Here is a 22376-nt window from a genome sequence, read left to right as displayed (position 1 = left end):
TGACAACAATAGAAAATACATCAGAGGTCAACTTCGGTATAACTGTACTCGAAGTGTAAGGCATAGTGTATGAAGTAGGGGCAATGGAGAAAGCGGGTAAACCTTCTGCGACAATATCTGTAATCCAAATAAAGGTCAAAGATGATTTAGTGACGAACCAGACATTTCTCTTGGAGATACATGGGTCAAGCTGCCTAGCTGTCAGAAACTATTGGTAGTGCGCGTAAAACTCGTAATGGCGTCCTCCCACTAGGCGCAATATCTAATGGGGCGACTGGGTTCTTCACTTACGTGGTACTGTTGGTAAATATAACAAACTAACTATTAGGCGAGGTACATAAGTTGAATATAACGAATTCCCATTGAACTTAAATGACCTTTATGTTTAATAGGGAGTTATGCCCAAATAAATGAATGCGCGAGTACTTCATATATCTTATATGTATATTGCATTCATTGACTTATTATGGTAAATACATGATAATTAGTTATTTAAAAAAATCTAAAATATCTCATTGCCGTATTTTTGTACGAAATTACCATAGGTCTCATACGTAGACTATGTAATGAATTTTATTGAGCGGCCGTTAGCGGCTGATCTGGTGAAATGCTTATAGCTCGATTATATATAGATATGTATGAGTTGCTCGTCACCTCTGACAGGCGTATAAAACTAACATGACACTAGGTACTGCTCATTTAGTACGTTTATCAGTGAGGGGGTAGGTCACGTCGTTATAGGTAACACTTAATGAGTTGATAGTGCACCGACTGATAGACACACTAGAAATCATTTATTGGATACACTTTTCTGCGGATCCGTCGACATTTCGCCTTGGCCTTATGTGATAACATAATTCGATCGACGATTCAGGATTATCTGTAACACAGAACAAGATTTTTTACTACGACCTCAAGGACATTTTAGTTATTGATTTTACACTTAATGAATTTTAATACTGCAATGGCTATTTTTATACAAACTGCAATTTTTTTCTTGATGAGTTTGCAAGGGTGCCTTTGTCAAAATGGTAAGTTTGCTCATTTTTTTTTTTACTGCAACGCCCTTATAGATTCCATATGTTACATAATGATACAATTTTGATAGAATAAAATCATAAATATTAATTGGTTCAACTTAGCAAAAATGTCTTGCAAGTAATTATTCCAAACTGTTTATGCATTGGATGACTTCAGTCAGAAAAATAAAGTCGTGACTAAAATGATACTTAACATATTTCTATTCTACAGTCTCTATCATCATCGCTATATATTTGATCTCCAATTTCTGACTTACCTTTTGTAGTTATATTTCTTTTAAGAAAGTTACTTAAATTCTCTAGTTATATTTTGTTTAAAGAAAGTGATTTTTCGTTCAATTTCACGCACATGGTTATAAATAAATGTGGATATTCATAGTGTATTCTTGTTTTCATGTGAATACTTACATTTGTGATACAGATTCAGCTATCGAGGTAGCAGTTGTGGAGGAGAATCTTCCCACGGGAGATGAGCAGGAAGGTGCGGCATTACCATCCAACTTAAACATGACCATTAACCTCTTCCAAAATGACACGAACGCTGTTGATCTGAGGCTTGATATGAATAATGCTATGAATGAACAGCGAAGTATTTACGTGATACGGACAAACAAGGCGGGAAAACAAGTTTTAAAGAAAGAGCAAATTCCAATTGAAGGGGTAAGTAGATATTCAGTTAGGTTAATGACTCTTTAACATATGTTAAATTAAAGGCTTGGTGTGTTTCTGATTTTATATCGTATTTATAGATATAGCAATATATTTTTTTTCGTTACGTGGACATGTCTTGTGTTGGGATTTTAGCTGAACAGTAAAATATGTATACGTGTGTTAACAAATTTATGGTTTTTGTGTTGGATACATCGTTCGATATAGTGTCTTTCCCTGGAATGTTTAGATCTGAATGTTTCAAACCAAATTTCAAATAATCATTAACAAAAATTATATAAAACTGCGGAAATCGTCCCAAATCATTTTTAATATAATGTAACTAAAATAAAGTAATAGAAATTACATCAGTCGTTTCATAAGCCCATGAAACATTAATAATCAGTTTTGTTTAAATATTTGTTTTCTTTAATTCATTTTCTGAAAATTATTTTATAAGACTATCTCTTTTTAACCACTTCCAAAACCTTTAAAAACATCTACCGAGTGATAAATCTATGTCCCGTTCTGTTACAGAACATCGCCTTTTACCAGGACAAGGACACTGGAGCTAATGTGATGGTACGGTGTGACGGATTTACCAGTGGCAAGTGTGACCCAACTCTCGTAAGTATCCGATCCTGTACATCTGAAAAGTGTTACATGTATCGCATGCGCAATTGACCGCCAACCCGACGTAATCACTTCTTGTACTTCCACACCACGTGTCCTTATTCGATGTCGGAGAATATGGTATACCATATCCATTACAAAATGCAAAGCCACGTACGATTATAAAGAATATAGCATTATTAGCCAAAGGAGCGATTTTCTGTTTACAAGGAGATATTGTTTTTAGAATTTGTCATTTAAGGTGCCAAAAGAAACTGTTAATATGATCTCTATAACATTTATATTTATAATTTATAGCTAATAGTGCGTATCATACAAAGGTAAGATTTAGCTGTAGAAATGATCAAGAAGTGAACTATGTGAACAAATGTAATCATATTCAAGTAAATAAAATACCAGGATACTTTACCTTCAATATTAAAAAATCGGTATTTAATCAGGGTAATGCTTTACAATGATGTTTGTTTGACGTAAATTCATAAAAAACATTTAACGACAGCTTTATTTGTATGTCAAAACAGTTTTATTAAGCTCAGAACTTAGAAAACCAGCAAATTCTATGTCAACACTTTACAATTGTAAAATCGAAAAAACCAGTTTTCGATAGCGTAATATTGCGATTTAATAATTTGTGGTAAACAAAGAATTTGAATTGTGGTGTTATCTAATTTGACTAAGAGCCAATATAAATTCCAGTTACATAGAAAGAGGTTACATAATTCATTTTGCTTTAATAAATTCTCATTTTTTGTAGATTTTTTAAAAACTAATCAGTATGGTAATCGATATGGTAATATGATATGAATTTAATTGATTGATGATGCATCTCATACATTTATGAAGGAAATTCGCACCATACAATACCAGAGGCCACATTATTGAAATTAAAGTGGTTTCCCTGTGATCATTACAAGAGATTGATGTCATAAGTTATCAATTTATACACGGTGTAATAGATGACAAGGAAACACTTGATGTTGGATTCAATTACATAGAATAATACAAGCCAAATTGGATTTGCATTTTCAATCAATCTTTGAAGCAATTTAATGATTATAATTCAATTACATTTTTAACTTATATTCGAAATGTATGTTCTTTTTATTGTTCATTCAATGTTCATTTCAATTAAGGCGTGAATTTATTAATCTTTTTGATCAATTATTTCCTTTTTTCCTAATTAATAAGTAGTCATCAAAATTCTTATTTTTATCTTTACACTAGTAATCGTTTCTAATTAATCAACGTGGTTTCAATAATATGAATTCCATAACCATATTAAAAAAAAACAAAAAACAGAAAACAAGTTTTTATTATTTCCAATATATCACCTGGCATTATGAGTGAATTCAAAACTATTATTAGTTGTTTGTGGTTGGTACCGAATATCCGAATACACGGCATAAAAAATTATATGGTATTAATTGCAAACACAATGCATACTACTTGTTTATAGGAAGGAAGCTTTTTTGTGGATCAAGTGGAATACGGTCTAGAGCCATTGCCATTCGACTCTCCGGAAAGGAAAAAGAGGAGTGTTACTGGGAGTCGAAGGGGAAAGTTATACTCAGTATTCAAACGGAAACAGGATAAACCGGTCAAAGACGATTTTGTAAAGGGTAATTATTTCTATGTCACAAATAAGATATAGGAGTAGTATGAGTAGTATAGAAACACAGGGCTCATTTGAAATGTAAATTCAGGTGATAGCAGGGAATACCGTAAAACAAGACAATTATTTCTGTATTTAAATATGTTTTTACATCAAAGGTGCTGGGTTGAAATAAAAACAGATGAATGACTCCTTTCGAATTTTTAATACCAATTTTACAGCCAGATATATTTTTCATAAATTGTCCACCGAGAGACAAGAAAAATAAAATTGTCCAGCGAGAGACAAGAAAAATAAATATGTTAACCATGAAGGAGCTGTCTAGTTATTTAAAGTCCCCTTATGCTTTCACCAAACTTTGCTAAAATATATATTAACATCCCTTATGAAAGGTTCTTCATTCGGTTTCTTTCCAATGAAGATAATTACGCAATAATCAATTAGTAAAGAGTTCTTAAAATAGAACGGGTTGATTTGCATAGTTAAAAATACCTCGTGTATACGTATATGTTCGATACCCGGATATAGTAAACAAAACAAGCATTCACCCCAAAACATAATGGGGCTTTAACTTAATGGTATTATGTAAATGTTTTTTGTAAAATATGCATTATGATCAAATGCGTGCATATACTTCTACTATGCTATTTACGTTAAGTTGTTGTAAAATCTTAAACCAATACAAATATCTTATTTAAACGTATATTTCCTAGAATCTGCAACAGGCCCTGGACAGTCCATGCAGATGGTGGACAGAATTGTAGACCTGAGTGAATTTCTTAGCCCTGAGAGTGCCTCCATGACGATGAGAAGACGGGTTTCACACTACCCTAAACGGAGGCCAAAGAAACAGTTCAGAACAGACGATACCCCTTACGAAATGGGACTGATTGTATTGATAGACTACAGTGTGTATCGCAGGTAACACACTAAGCTCATATTGTGTTACATGTAATAATATCTGTCATCGCTGTCATGTAATTAAATAAAGCGAAATGTTTAGCAAGAGCATTTTGATATTACCGCCATCCTTTGCCTTAAAATAATTGATGAGAGTGAAACAATTATATGCGGCAATGAACACTTATATCTATGTGCCGATATACAAAATGACAAATCATCACGTATATGATCTTAACAAGTAAATACATGTCTGGAGAAAAAGGAATATAACTGGAATTTAAGAAATGGATGAGATCTTTCTGATCAGAGACGTAGATCCCAGTCCAATCCCACCTTTTATATATGAAAGTGTGTTTTATGTATAATGCAGATCATTTTATTTATATCGACAGTTGGTACCAGCGCAGTCACCAGAAAACTCACGCCGAGAAGGATATCGAAGCCAAGTCCAAAATAAGGCAGTACATGTCCCATGTCATCAATGGGGTGAGTAGTCTTCTACTGGAAACTCAATGCTTCTCATTGGGATCGGCTAGTTTATAAACATTCATCGAAGGTGTGCTCATTTTGTTTGGGTTCAGAAAAATAATAAATATACACATAAAACATAAATATATATGATAATCTGATTAGGTACAAATGATATGATCTTATGAAAACATAAATCATATATAAATCACTTTGGAATAATGCATCTAATTCACCAAGCATAATCAATTGAAATCTAGCAATGTAAGACGTTATTGATGTAGTTGCTGACGATATTACAATTAGGTCATTTCATAACAAAATTAGAAAAAGTGTTAACAGTATATGACAAAGTTTGATTGATATATTAAGAATTAGTGTCGTAACAGTTGTGTGGTCGGTATATTATATACTGTATCTAATGATTACAGCGGTATAACCAACATATTTGTTTGAATTACAGATTGATCTGCGGTTTCAAAACCTGAAGGTTAATCGTGTCAAGGTTGTGGTATCACGGTATATTATAGCTGACGTAAGTTTTCCCTTTCTACTGAAGCTTTATTTCATTATTATATAACATAAGTTTGAAGCGGATATATATGAACATTTTGCTGATTTTATTTGCTTTGTAATCGTTGATATTTTCGGTTTTCGTTATTTCAATTCGAATTCAACGATAATTACGTGCGTACTTCTAACACACACGAAACGCTATCCCTAAGATCGTAGGTAAATGAAGAAAATTAATATAAATATCAGCATAACAATCAATCGTATCCATTTATACTGATATTTATGTCTGTACAGACGCCAGAGGCCTCCCACTGGACAGCCGACCGTCTGGAGGCCAGCCCTCGAGATCTGGTATATGCTGATGAAGTTTTAAACAAACTCATTAAATGGCGATTCAGGATGGGAATGGACCTTCCAGTACACGATCACGTCATTTTGTTTACCGGGTAGGAAAGCTTTAATCACATGACTTGCTTTGAGTAGCTAAGGGAAGAATAGCTAAAAATGTAACCATCATATTAAGTTTGAACATTTCATCTCGAACATTGTTAATGTAAAACTATATAGAACTACCTGTCATGGGATATGCTAACACTTAACATTGATATCGGACATTAAAAATCAAATTCAACATATTCTGATTTCGAATACTATTAATTTGTTTAATATTTTTATTTCTTTATTTGCAGGTGAAAAAATTAATTTATTCTAAAAGTTACATTTGTACATATTTCAATTACATAACGGTTTTTCCATTGACAGGTATGACCTTTACAGACCAACCGTTCAAAATAAAGGAGTCGCAGGTATGTCGTGTGTGACAGAGATATGGAACTATATAATATTATAAATATTCATACTTTATATTTGGTATAGCAGTTTATTAGAGGCATTTCTTTCAAACGATTTTCGAACGCAAATATTGACAAGCAATGTAATTGTTTGTGACAGTGATGTCCTTTATAAAAGACTAGTGTGCTATTTTAGAACGTCTCTATTATTAATGAAATCGTAGCAATATATTACATGGAATCTTCAGAAATGTAAATGAAGTTATCTATATACTGAAATAAGATATGAATATTTATATCAATAATCAATTGTATTGTATTTGTTATGTGACACCTCGTAGAGGCCTATATTATGTGTGAGTAAGCTTATTTCCGTATCCATTTATTAAAATAGTAAGGATGACTTTGATAGATTGAAAAATTCAGAAATTCATTCTATAAATTGATCAAATTATGTATATTAATTATCCGATACCATATCTTAGGTGGATTATCAGTCATAAATGGGATTAAAATATTTGACATTGACATAGAAGAGCATATAAGGTCTGATAATGTGTGACTTTACTGATTTATTCACGTGAATTAATAGTCAGTAAAACTATGTAGCCTTGTATGTGAAATATATCAATTCTACACATTTCCTTTAAGCTATGGATGAACATTCCCATAAACTATTTCTAACATCTAAGATTTTAATGTGTCAAGGTAGATATATTAAAGGGCAATGGCCGACATGTCAACAGGCAGGCGTTTCCAGTACTTTCGGAGGACACAATCCATTAAATCTTAACATATATATTACCAACACAACATCTGATGTGTTAAACCAATATTAAAATGTATTACAATCACAGAATATGAATATGTAACATTAATATTTAAATGTGTCACAAACACAGCTTCTAAATAAATGTTACATTAATATCTAAATGTATTACAAACACAGCATCTAAATGTGTTACATTTATATCTAGATGTATTACAAACACAGCATCTTAATGTACTACATTAATATTAAAATGATATTCCAGTTACTTGGACGTTCGACTTCATGCATAATATGTATGACTTGTCAAGAGAACGTTGGTCATGTTTTATGTCATACCTGCCAGTATGTTCACACAAAGTTCTAAATAAATTAATATGGTTGGATTCCTGTCGATTTCGGGTATGTAAAAAGTCATGATTAGAAGGTATACAAAATGAAAGCGTGAATAAATTAAAATAATTAAGATATTATAAAAATAAAAAATGAATATATGTTTGCCTGCATATTTGTTTTATTTTGATGATGTTGTCTTTAACAGGTTTTGCACGTGTAAAATCTATGTGTACTCACACAAGTGTGTCTATCGTAGAGGAGCACGGAGGATTCAACAGTATACTCACTGCTACTCACGAAATAGGACATAGGTAACTATTTAAAGTTTAAGTTCTGCAATCTGCATACTACAATCCCCCCTAAATCATTTCTATTGGATCCACAACATTGCTTAAAGTTTTCCACAGTTATTACTTACAGATTGAAGCTACCAGTATTTAAGATAATTCTTATAGACTCTAAAGAAATTGTATAGTACAGTTTTCTAGTGTAATATATTGGAGTATACTTGAGACCGTGACTTGATCCTATCGTATAAAGTGAACATAAAGCCGGATGATAACATTGGCACTGACCTCTGAACCTCTTTTCACTTTTCAGTTTGGGGGCCTATCATGATGGTCACAATAATTCGTGCGTTGGCCAGGATAATTACATCATGACTCCTATTGGAGGCTCTGCAACACCATCGAACGCATTGAATCCGTTTCAGTTCTCCCCGTGTTCACAAGACGCCTTCCAATCCTACCTCGATTCATTGTAAGTCGATGTGAATCGCATCTAACCAATAATTTAAAAGTTATTCATTACGTTTACAGAAATGTTTAACGTATTCAATATGGTATCGATACATGGGTAATGAAATATAACGTATTGTTTAAGCAATGTTGAAATGTCGCATGGCAATATACACAATACATGTATATCTATTTGATATTGAAAACGACAAATAAAATATATATTTCGAAATAATATGGTTGAAAATATGTATAACCTATCAGACCAACGAAGAACTGCCTGACGGACGAGACAGATATTTATGATGAGGAAGAGTTTCGGGAACATCTAAGTCAGGAGGCTGGACAGTTGTACGGACCGAACGAGCAGTGTAAGCAACATCTTGGCCAGTCGTCTTACTATGCATGGGTAAGTTCAATATCCCCCTCCCCCCAAAAAGAGAAAGAAATGATTTTAAATTACAAAACAAATCTATTTCAATAGAAGGCAATCTGATAATTCCACTATAAGTTATATTTGGCTTCATAGATGTAACATGAATCATTGTTTATTTTACAGGGTGGTATTTTAGGTGACGCAGCAGAGGTATGCACACATATGGCCTGTAAGAATTCAATGTCCGACACCAGTTTTAATATATATTACGCGGCTCGTGGGACATCATGCGGAAACAAAAAAGTAAGTAATTTGTCTTCAATGACAAATATCAATAAACGCCAACTGTTTACAACGAATGTTTTTTTTAGAAAAGAAACAAAGCAAAAAATAAAAGAGTAATCTATTTTCAATTATAGCAAACAATTTGTTCCGACCAATATTGTAGTCTAAACTTACTTATTTCAAGTTATGATTCTGAAATGTATCGGCGTTTAAATTTACATTAACATTATCGACTGATATGTATTTCTTTTTACCGATAACTTAGTGTAAAGTGTCTATAATTCCTTATATAAAGGGACATAGAGACGATGTACATCAAACATAGAGATACATGTTGACAACTATAATAGTTCATTTTACACATAATAATTTCTTTTATTGTAGTGGTGTATTGACGGCGTGTGTACCTATTCGGAAGAGGCTCCTGACAGAAAAGGTAAGATTTATTATCGAATTAGATCTAGAAATCTTGTAATACACCAGTGGACATCACATTGCTAACCATAGTAAATCTGGCTAATTGCCGTGTAACTGAATAGAACCGTTTCCGGCACGCGTTGATCCCCGTAAGCTAGGATTCCATAAAACACCTGATTACCGGACAGACGGCTAGGACTATTGTCTGAAATGATAAAAAGACAGAGACATGTGTCAAAGAAAATAGGATTTTTTTCCTTTTGTTTTTAAATGCTTGTGTTCAAGATTTAACAAGATTTCATATACGAGGCTATTAAAGGGTCAACGTTTCCGAAACAAAAATTAAAACTTTATTAATATCAATTGTAACGTAAAAGCATTTCCATTCACGGCCGAAGATGAAGTTATAACGACAAAGAAATGTTGTATTTCCTTTGTAAACATATGTCAATAATAAAGGTTCATTTTGTTGAAGCGTATACTATACTATATTTAGGACGCCATTGGAAAACATAGACTACTCGCATCGTACAAATTAACATAATATGTATCGATTTAAAATTTTACATTTTCAGAATTAAATTCAACTTGGTTAACTTATGTTCCTTAAGATAGAAAGAAATAACAAGAATTATTCTATAAACGACATTTTACATTAATATGCTATGTTGAGCTGTCTTCATACTACTCCAATTGTTATTTGAGAAAACGATTTCAAATGCTTTCGGGAAGCATGTGCAAATTAGATTTTGTGATACCATGGCGATTCTCAAAAAGCTAAAATTATTCCAGCTCCTCCAAACGAGACCATGAGCTTTACGAACGATAAAATAGATGAAAAGCTGTCTAAAGTGTTGATGGAGGAAAGCCTGTTTAGCACGTTACACTCACTGAGAGACGACATCCGAAACGAAAATCACAAGATGATGCAAAGACTAGTGGATAAAATTTCCATACTAGAAGATGAAAATAAGAAGCTTCGAAAAAACGTGTCTGTTTTACAATCCCGTCTTTTCACCGTGGTGGATACTTTAGAAGCACATCTGGTGAGAGGGAACACTACTGAACAACACGATAGCAACAATTCAATAAAGGTGATAGAAGTGAAGGACAGTGGCCCGAGGCCGATTGGTGATACTGTGAAGAATATAGTCCAGTTTATAGGTCATACAATCTATGTTACCGTTGGAACGTTAATTTCGCGGGTGGGCTGGACCTCAACGAAACAAACAAACCAGGAACTTGTATTTGCGAATGTATCTTTTGGCGAAACGAGTTCCAACTGATGAAAGGGAAATAGGTTTTCGCAATACTGCCAGGTTGAACTGAAAATAATATTGACATTATGAACTGATACGTTAATACTTCATACTAATTTTCAAACTATTGCCACTTATTGGATTATGTAAATGGTATATGGGTTTATTCGAGAGTGGGCGAAGACGAGCATTGAGAAAAGGTGGTCAATATATCACGTAAATACGCACATATGAGACGGGTATGCACTAGAGGACTTTTAAGTAGTGACATTTGGGTGTACATGTTATTATTGTTAATTATATTTTATTTTGCTAATGTTTATTGCTCCGTTCAGTAACGTTCTTTATATTACTTTATATTATATATCAATTTACATATACTGTTTTATTAATCGCTAACGTTGTGTACATTTATATTTTTGATAATAAATATTTGAATATTCAGTCTTGTTTTAGTATAAATCACACTACCAGTTGTTATTAATGTTAATAACATGCTTATCTGTAACGGAAGCCATATAATACAGACATGGACCCAGGCCACAGTAATGTGTGTATGAATAGCACTCATTTGATATATCGCAATTTACATAGAATTATGTAAATGTTCCAATGTTTGTTAAATTAATCTATTACACAAATAAATGATGATTAATATGCAGATCATATATATTAATTACAAGAGTAATTAAACTAAGTATTTGTCGTCATACTTTAAAAGAGGATGTGACGAATGTTTCGACATTAATTAGAGAATTATGCAAAGTCTGTATATGCCCGTATATTTTTCAATCAAAATAAAATATCAAGTTTATTCAAGTCACGACAAACAAGTCATGTACAAACATAAATTCAGTGAAGTAAAAATGTCGTATATACGTCAAAACTGGCGATAACGCTTGGCTTGATAGGAATAAAATACAAATGAAACGAGCCAATTTTTACCGCTTTGGATAACATTAAAGTTTTGTTTCAATAGACCAGCTCTGAAATATAGGCATATTTGTTGACGCCTGCCTAATAAATGACATTTAGATACGTGTTTTTCATTAAAAAGAAAATAAATCTGAACGTGAACTTCCGTGTCAATATGCAACACATAAATTATACTTTAGACGGAGAAGTTTTCATGGCAATAAAAACTGTTTTAAACTTGAAAATTGAGTACAATAAGATTCAAACAATCAAATCAAAAATGCTTCTTCTATTCACTGTAAACATGTTTTGTGGTTTGATTGACGGGGTTGATTTTGTCTTTTATATTTTAGATAGATTATGATATATTTTGGTCAAAAAACAAACAATCTTAGCTTAAAAATCTGACTGATTACGGTATAGCGACTTCATTGTTTTTGGTTCTGTGCGATAGAGCAAGCAAATTGGGCGAAAAAACCCTATTTGTTCAATATGTTATTATGACAACATGGGTAAAGGGAGGCAACTGCATCATTCTGAGTTTGATCAAATGTCTTATATTATTCAGAAAATTGTGTCCATGGCGATGCCCAGCGTATGTTTGGAAACAAGACTTGCTCCCAGTATATATCAGAGGACCCCGGTCGGTGCTACTTTTCCTATTACAACAGATTCTGCTGTACGTCGTGTGACAGGGTTCGGCGACACCAACGTGGTGAGTAGATTGTGAATTCAGATATATAAAACATTTGTATGATTTTCTTCAATTTTTTCATTACAACATATAACACAATTGATGATAATCAAGATAGCTTTTAATACAAGTTCGCTTAGTTGTTATAATAGTGTGTGGGTAAATCAAATATATTCTTAAAATACACCAAAAACCGTTATGCTCAAAATTATTCTGATATGCAAATTTCAGATTGTGAATTCGGAAACAGGAAGAAAATGTGCGATATCGTGGATAAAGAAGCTAGATTTTGTTATCACGATGATAACGAGAGGATGTGCTGCGAAAGCTGCAAACGCCATCACACCGGGGTCAAAGGTAAGTTCATATCACACTGGGGTCAAAGGTAAGTTCACATCACACTGGTTCAAAGGTAAGTTCACATCACACTGGGGTCAAAGGTAAGTTCACATCACACTAGAGTCAAAGGTAAGTTCACATCATACTTTGGTCAAAGGTACACTAAGTTATCGGTGCGAGACAAACACTATCGGTACATCAATATCAATATTCTGTATGTATTTTGTGACGACGGCATGAGTATCGATATGTTTTTTAAATAAATATGATTGTATCAATGTAACAATGTTTTGGGTGGTTTTGCTTGGTCATGGGATGATAATTGATATAAATGAAGATTTCTACAGCTTCGGCCTGATAAATCAAATACGTTCATGATAGCTATATATTCACTAATCTAAATCCTTGTATTCCACACACGTATGGAAGTGAACGTGAATGTACCATATAAACGTCATATATGGGTCATCGTTGATGTTAACGATGTAAACATATCAATCTCTTAGGCTCGTCGTCTCACTTCTTCAAATGTGTGTATTACAGCTAGTCACTTCGTCGATCTACGTATTTACGATATACTGCTTCAGAGAAAATGATTTCAGACACAAAACGCAGAGCTTCGAACTTGATTTGTCCCACAAATATATGCATATTTTACAATTGCACTTACTGTCTAAATAGGTGATTGCTCATTTAAAGTGTAAAACTAAATGATATTTGCTCTCTATGTATGCACTATAAATTATGGCGGAAAGCTGCCGTGTGATACGTATCACTAATAACAAGAATCAAATAATAACCACAGTAACAATATAGAATCAAAGTTATGAGAAAAACAAGTTTTATCATCTTAATCTAAAGTCTCAATATCTAATTTTCAAATTTTGAAAAGACATGTGCTAATTAAAAAAATTCCGTGTCTTTTCAAAAATTGAAAACTAACTAGCAACAGCTTGCTAAACATGATAACCAACAGGCACTTGTTGGTGAACCTCTATTTCACAACCAAAATAATTAGAACGTGCCAATCTAGCCAGAAACTTGTCTAAAGCATGAACCAACACACGTCATTTGATTCATAGCTCGCTGCTCATATAATGTCATTACTGACACCTGCAGTTTTATGATAAATAAACAATTCGACTTAAATTTTGTTTACAGATTGTGAATTTGGGAATAGAATTGCAGACTGCGACCCCCGAAGATGCTCAGACTATAACTACGCGACTCAGTGTTGTCAAACGTGTGCTAGGATAAATAACAGGGACACCACACAAGTGCCAGCAGCTCCAAAACCAACACAAGGCGTGTTGTTCTTCACAGATCATACACATACGACTCTTTCAGACACCGGACCGAAAGCCAACTTACTACCAACGTTGTCATCGCCCCTTAGGCACACCAGAAAACTCCAGGACAATACTCTACTTCCCCAAAAAGAAATAAAAGTAGTAACTGATGCTGACATATCGGTGCCAGCACTATCGCTGAACAAAGGAGGCACAACGAAACCTTTGGTCGAAATGCAAGCTGTGCCTAGCGCCAAAAAGTTTAAGTCACATGGACCTTACGTTCATCAAAACAAGTTGGACCATAAGCCAAGGCCAACGCAACGTCCACTGACTAAACCTCCAGTCAGACCTACGGCACCATTTAGGCGTACGTCATCTTCTACTGCAAGGAATCATTGGAAACAACAACAGAAGATAAAAAGACAACGAACACAAAATATACGCCAACCGGAAAAGGTTCCATCCAGGAGTCGTAATCAGTATTACAACACTAACCATTCCCCTAAATATAACAAACCTCAGAAGGTTAACAATCCCAAGCACTCGCGTATGATGACTACAACGTTTAGAACAAGTCTCAACAGACAAAGTAGAAAACAGAAGATGTTTGCATTTCCATCACAGAAATGTGTTAAACCTGACGCCACATTCATGTCTCTGAAATGTTCATGGTTAGTACGACTCATGAAAGGACTCTGCTCAAATGCTTTACTTGGCAGTATTTGCTGCGAACCTTGTACGCCTGCCAAGAAAAAAGAATTCGGTACGTATCATGTAACAATTTAACCTTTTTAAAGAATCATGGAATCATGAGAGAATTTAAAATGCTTAAGTAACGGAGCGTTGATAAAAATAAGTAATTTAGTTAGATTCTACACATGATTATATTGTTTGTTTCAAACGACAGCAATAATAATTCGCAATATTAGAAATACTCATCGTGAATTTGGAACTTTTTGCAAATGATTTTTAACGATAGGTGGTAGGTCATATCTCTAAGAATATTTACGTACACTTACAGTTTGTAAAGACCATCAAGGATGTACCGCGAAAACTGGTGCACAATGTTACAACGATATGATCCGCTCCAAGTGTTGTGCCACATGTAAACGTTTTGATACAGGTTATCCAGGTACGTTTACCTATTCAATGGTCAATGGAAATTATATTACATTAATAAATATGGATATGAAAACGTTATCTTCGTTGTTTTACCTTTTACACTACTCCATCGCTGTTAATCAATGTCTGGCATATTTAAAGTTCATTTATATATTGTACATTGTCTATCTATGTTATAATTTGTCCATATATTGTATTATCTAATAAAGTTGTAATTTATCCTTTCAGACTGTCGATATGGTGACAGGGAAAGCCATTGCAGTTTGTTCCTTCATTACATGCCTGCATACACATGTGGTACCTTCAAACAAAAGTGTTGCATGTCGTGTAAATCAAGCAAAGCTCAAATCACAACAATAACCCCAAAAGTGTCCAGAAATGAAGTGCATCCTTCCAAGGTTAATCCTGTAGTATCCGGAATGACTCACTCCTCGTTCCAGGACCGCACGCAGAGGTTTAGACCGTCATATAGCTACAGACGTTGGTAGTATTATAAGGATAATTCAAGATTTTAATTTCGCTCATCATCCATTTCGCATATCTTTTGGATTATTCATATGGAAATACACATATTTTCATTAGAAAATTGCATTCATCATATTATGAAATCCACGCCGGAGTTCGCCAGGAAAAACGAGTCAGTTTAAACAGTGGGAAATATCTTCTGCTTGGAGGGAGGACGTAACACAACATTTCCAATACCTCAGAAAACATATGTCAGGACTAGTCATATTCATCAGCAGTTCATTTTAATGATGACCTTTCTTTCAACCAACATATGTCACAGGACAATCCCAAATCAGGTAAATATACATACGATTATTCTTATATCATTCCTTGTAGCGTCAACAATTTGTTTCGCTTGGTTGCACCCTATAATTAGCAGTCCGATTTACATGTATTTTCGGGTTATCATGTTTGATTTGAGCCGATAGATAAACAAGATCAATATACTGAAGGCTGGCACAATAATTCGGACTTCTATAGATACATGACCGTCCTACAATGAGCTATAATAAGGAAAGGGAATACAGACGACTAAGATAAGGAAGAGTCATGAAAAAGAGAAATCACGGGGGGTTTAATGTTGATTGGATAAACTATTGATTTACATAGGATGTGTTTATATACGAATACCATAGATACTTCAATCTGACGACACTTTATTTTCTGTTTCAGAAATCAATCGCGTAATAACTATTTCGGTGGTTCATCGGTTTTCAACACGTATTATTCATCCCGTCTTACCCTTAAATCTCGGAACAGCCTGGACGGGATTTATTACCAAGAATAGAAATCCAGAATCGACTCATTTTAGTGTCAACGACGCTTAAATAAAATCATGTAGCTAGATTGATATAAAAAACTTTAAACATATTTATTATCATGTTCTTGAGTTTCATTTAGAATCAACATAGCCATGCATTAGTTATAGATAGTTTATCACTGTATATTTTCACAAAGTAGTCAATATATACCACTGCACTTAAATCGATATCAATAAATTGCACCTTCAAATATCGTGCATGTACTGATAAATATATTATTTATCAACATGATTGTGTGTTGATTATATACCTAGCTTCTATTACATGATACCCCATTACAATGCGCAAATATTTATTTCTTTGAACTCATATATTCATATTGTAATTTCTTCATTTTCAGACGATATATTTTGTCCATGCCATGATTACGTTCTATGAGTTTTCATTTAAAGAATTTTACATACTTGTGTTCCATATATGTACCATGAATTCTGTTGAATTCTTACTTCTGAATTCAATTGTTCACGACGCAGAATTGTCGCCGATTCTGCAACCATTATATGTTATAATGAGTACATGACATAGAAAATAGCAATACCTGTCTACATAAATCTTGTATGACATAAGTATATTAATAATTCATAACGACTTTTTATAATTGTAATCAAATAATAGTTTGGGGGTACAAGATAAGTTTAAAATAAAAAGTGTTTAAATGGTTTAACGAAGACATAAATCAGTAATCCTTGTAATCTTAATAACCATATCAATTGTTCAATAAAACGTATTTTCACTCATATATATGTTGTTGTTATTTGTTCCTGATAGCTTTAAGGTGCTCTGATCTCTGGTAATTGTCAGGTTTCGGAATCGATATTGTTAGGAAATTTTTATCTGATTTATCATTGATCGATTTGCACCAAAGAAATACTAGTATAAGACTATATTGGCCTTTCTATCTGCAGGCGAATGATACAACGCAAATGGCATAGTATCATATCCACAATCAGGATTTCTCAATGTATTATATTATTTACAAAAGAAATAACAGCGATATTATTACTGAGAATAATATTTTCATTTTTATTTGGTTTGAATTTACGCACAACATATAATTTACCTATTACCTATTATCAAATTTTGTCTTTGTTAAAATAATCGTGTAATTATTGAATTCATCAATTCCCAACACTCATTTTTTATTTTCTGAATTACAATTTGAAAATAATGAATAATTAAATTTCACATCTTGCCTTAAATGCACTGTTTGCTTTTCATCCCGTTTCTTTTTCGTCTATCAGGGTAAATTAAGGCAGAGCTATTCAGAAAAAAAACCCATAGATATACCGAGGTACATTTAACATTAACACATCATAAAGTCATCGCCATGACAACCCAAATTGAAGACACCATTAAACAAGACCGAGAAATATTCCAACATATATCGACATGTAAATCACTCTTAACGTTTTTATAACATGACTTCCTCAAACGACTTTCGCTTTTAAGAATAGAAGAATAGAAAAGGTGAAAATATAATTGATATACGATATAAATGATACACGAATTGCCTGGTAACAACAATTAATGTCGTGACTGGATAAGTAATGTGGCTTTACAGTATATTAAACAAGACACAATATATAATATAACCAGGATGTCGTCCACACAACTCTCTGATAGTGGTCATCAACTAGCAAAACTGTGATTTGTCAGGTATGGCGTTCATGGAAACATGAAATAATGATGACTAAACATGAAAAAAAGTAAATTAGAATAAGTTTAAAAAACAATTATTGGAAACAAAAAAGGTCAAAAATTACTTTTTTAACAATTTTTCTAAAGCCTATTCATCTTATTCATCTCAAGATGTGTTCTTCAGTTGTTGGTCAGTTTTTATTCTCCGCTAACAGATTTTATTTTTTTTGCGATGTTTTTTTTCTCCTCAATATAATTATTGTTTGTTTGTTTGTTTGTTTGATTAAATTAACGTCCTATTAACAGCCAATGTCATGTAAGGACGGCCTCCCATAAATGCGGAGTGTAGCGTGTGTGAAGTGCGAGGTGCATGTTTTGGGAGACTGTGGGATATTTGTGTTGTGTCTTCTCGTATAGTGGAACTCTTGCCCTTTTTATAGTGGTATATCACTGAAGCATTCCGCCGAAGACAGCAAGCAACACTGAATTTATCATTTTGTATTCATTATGATTTTAAAACTACTGGTGGTTTTGAAATGACTCTGTTGAAGAGATAAGAAATTATTAACTTTTACGCTATCAGCTAGGTTTTAGCCCATAGCTCATATCTTTAACGCATGTATTTACCAAAAGGCATACAGACTTTTATACTTATTTCGAGTAAATTTTTGGCGGATTGTCACCGTTATCGGTATACAACAGTCATTGTGGGTATTTAGTTTACGGAAATAAACTTGACTAATATCGGTTATACAAGCAGCTTCACAGTGGGCTTACGGAGAATACAAATTTAAAATGCGCAAATAACGGGAACCTATCTTTAAAAAGCCGGCAGCATATTACAGGCAATAGCATGTAATCCGTAGTTATCTTTTTACAGATGACGATGTACTACATGTATCATTATTATTTATTACACAGACAGCAAAAACCAAATGATTGTTTATATAGATCTCTTAAGGTGTTTAAAAATAATAAAATCTGCATATTCATAGCGTTTACACGTGTAGTTATATCATAAACATGAAATAAAACAAGTCTGTTGACGGTCACAACTCAACAGCTAAAGGACATTGGCAAAAAATAAATTGCGAAGAACGGTCATTAATTATTCATCAGCGGTGATTTGTAATCTAATTACTAGCTGACATAAAGACCGTGGTTGGTTTTTACCTGGCGGTGTTGGTATGACAGGTTAATCATTATACACATTAGCTGGGCAGGCCACACGAGAGCAATCCAATGTCAATATGAGTGCATTACTGTGTATGGAATTTCGGATTTTAATTTTAACCTGGATTTACATCACAGGATGCTTTACTCAAAACGGTGAGAAACTTACTTTTCTGAGTATTATAATATGAGTCATTTTGATATGAATGATTAGTTGTCACTTATACAGGTTTTTTTCCTAGCGTTAGTACCTGCTGGATAAAATAACTAATGCGTATTAGCCAAGAAGTTGTCATAAAGACCTTGGTAAATTTGACTGATATATTACCACCTCCAAAGACAAGTTAAATAAAAACCAGGTAATATTAGGCTTCATAAAGATTTAATAGTATCCATTTGACTAATTCTTAACATAATCATAATCATCATCATCATTTATCATTTCCGTATTTAATCCAGGTACAATTTTCGCATAACAATTGACTATAAAAAGCTCATATCACAAAATCAATCATAGATCCAATGCTTGTAAATATACACAAAGAAAAAGATATCATTTGCATTGATACATATTAAAATTGTAGATTTTTTTTAGATGATTGAAGAGTTGATTTCATCATGAATGACAAAGGAAATAGCAATTGCCCCGTAATCCTTCTAGGGGTTGTGAGATGAAATTCCTAGCACAATAGCATTGAATTAATTGTTTCAATAATTCTCATTTTATATGATAGTAGACCAACCAGTATGTTAATAGAGAAAATATAACATTAAAGTCCAGAATTTATATATTTGTATACATTTATAATATATATATATAACTTTGACGGATGTGAGTTGACTGGTTCTTCTTTCAACTACCAAAGTCGCGACTGTTTTTAACCACGACAGTCAAACAAGTACGTATTGATGTTTATGGGTGAATAAGATCACTAGTAACTGTTTCCTCCGAAACACCAATTACTAAGGTCCAAACTTAAGGACACCTGTTTGTATAGAGACAGTAGAAGCCAGAGTCATTGACCACAGTTTTTTTTCCCTGGAAATTAGTAACAACTAGTGTCCAACCATAATTAGCCATATAATGGCAGGGTTGGATATCATGTCAGTAGGACCAAACCACCAGGTTCCGAGCGAGCAATATTTCCCATAAAAAGAAAAAGAAAAAGCAACACAATGAAAAGGAACAACCTGAAGATATATGAATAGCAACCAAGCCAGTAGTAGTGGTATACTTCATAAATTAAATAATACTAAATTTAAGTCAAATTTCGAAAATATCAAACAATTACATCAGTTCTTATTATATTTCGTGTATTTATGGAACTATCAATGGTGTTGTAATTTCTGAACGGCAGTTCTTATAAAACAAATGATACACTTTGTATAGCAACTAATTTCCTTGTAATATAAATAGCTGTAATGAGCATGGACAACTTGTCACTGCTATATGATTAATAGCTTATAGTCAATTCTCAGTTGATACAGATAAAGATACCTGTATATATATCTGCATCACGTCTCATAGTGTAAAAGGTCATAAAGTAATTATTACAAAAAGAATAATAATAAAGAAAATGTTTAAAAATACAACAAAAAACAAAAACAAAACTTTAATTCCCTTTTAATTATGACCAACTTGTTATCAATAATAATTTGATAATTCTGATAACAAAATGGCAATACTCTGACGACATTAGAGAGGCCAAATATAAGAACAATTTAATGATTATAGTGTAAATAATGAGATTATAACGGAAGTTATATTGGGGACGAGTTAAACATTGTAGGACCAGAATCGCTTTATAATGCTGCACAAAGCGGCACCAATATTTAGTATTCATCAAACAACCTTGGAACACTGATCGAGTGGAAGTTTGCCTGATCAGACATCAATTGATATATAACAGTATATATAGGTAATTAAATAGATAGGTATATTAATGATTACTCAGAGCTGTTGAGGCCACATCACTCGGCTACTTAGCATAGGGTGGGGATCAGTACTACGTTAAATATTCTAGGCACTACTGTGACATTTCACTCAATCGGTGATAGTTTCTTACAACCTTATAAAAAATCTAGCATCTAGAGTAATGAATATCAAATACAAATGACAGTTCATTATTTAAGGAGAAAGGAAATAGCTAATTTTCCTTTCGTTTTATTGTCCCTACGTCAAACTTAATTAATATTGGCTAGGTAAATTGATATTGAATAAGTGTAAGATATAATGGAAAAGGTAACATTGCTGAATAATTTTCGAGTGATTATACTTTTTGTAGGTTATTTCAATTTACAACGAAATATCACCTACATTATTGTATCTACAGTAATACATATATAATGTAATATTATTGCATTTTTAATAAGTATTTTTCCATGTCTATGTTTTTATTCGACATTTTTTCCCAATTTGATTTTCTTTTTTCAATTTTGGTTTTATATCATCGATATTTGTTTCTATGCTTGTAATGGCCCCTATATTATGTTTTCGTTTGAACGATGCTAACACGTGATGAGACGACAGTTGATTCAGAAAATTTAAATGACTAGCGTCAAGGAAATAACAAGTGTTGAGAGTTACCAGAAGCAATTAAAAAGCACCTTACACGGGGGTTAAAGAGAGGAGCAAACTACCAAGCCAAACTAACACACCACACTGCATTTACATTTCTATGTTGTATGTAATACTTTAAGGATGGCCAGGGCAGTATTTGTAAAATATTTTTTTATTTTCATTTCAACAACATTTTTTGACATTATATAGCAGTCAAAAGGATTGAATAACAGTTAAAAACTATATGAATTCTCTCCTTAAGTGGATATTGGGTTACATTATTTTCAAATGAATAATTTTATAACAGCGAAATATAGAAAATATAGCTTGTTAAGCTATATATACATATTACAAAAACACCTACTTTCACACGCACACCGTTACGCACACATACATTAAAACTTAAAATAGATGTAGTGATTTAAAACTAAGGTATTTGAAATATAAGATTTTAATAAGAATGATAAAGAGTTAAGTAGTTTGACTAAATGTTTGAAATCTTATAAGAAGCAGTTTTTGTGTTGA

At 32.9% G+C, this 22376-nt stretch overlaps 2 protein-coding genes across 2 annotated transcripts; both read left to right on the top strand.

Moving 5' to 3' along the window:
- The first annotated feature begins 83 nt into the window (after nt 1-83).
- Nucleotides 84-12428, top strand: LOC138329781 (A disintegrin and metalloproteinase with thrombospondin motifs like). Its single transcript, XM_069277074.1, has 16 exons — nt 84-96; nt 1462-1700; nt 2226-2315; nt 3778-3940; nt 4647-4854; nt 5229-5322; nt 5768-5839; nt 6115-6266; nt 6583-6626; nt 7922-8027; nt 8317-8475; nt 8718-8862; nt 9013-9132; nt 9499-9550; nt 10324-10662; nt 12274-12428. The coding sequence occupies exons 1-16, from the start codon at nt 84-86 to the stop codon at nt 12426-12428; spliced, it is 2151 nt and encodes a 716-aa protein (XP_069133175.1).
- Nucleotides 12429-12656: 228 nt separating this feature from the next.
- On the top strand, nt 12657-15875 carry LOC138329620 (uncharacterized). The gene is made up of 4 exons (XM_069276714.1): nt 12657-12756; nt 13900-14793; nt 15052-15162; nt 15381-15875. Exons 1-4 carry the CDS (start codon nt 12657-12659, stop codon nt 15638-15640), a joined length of 1365 nt encoding a protein of 454 aa, XP_069132815.1. The 3' UTR covers nt 15641-15875.
- The last annotated feature ends 6501 nt before the right edge of the window (nt 15876-22376 follow it).

Source organism: Argopecten irradians, chromosome 8 (assembly GCF_041381155.1).
Source record: "Argopecten irradians isolate NY chromosome 8, Ai_NY, whole genome shotgun sequence".
NCBI lineage: Eukaryota > Metazoa > Mollusca > Bivalvia > Pectinida > Pectinidae > Argopecten > Argopecten irradians.
Note: the sequence above shows the minus strand (reverse complement) of the source record. Positions and strands in the feature narration are given on the sequence as shown.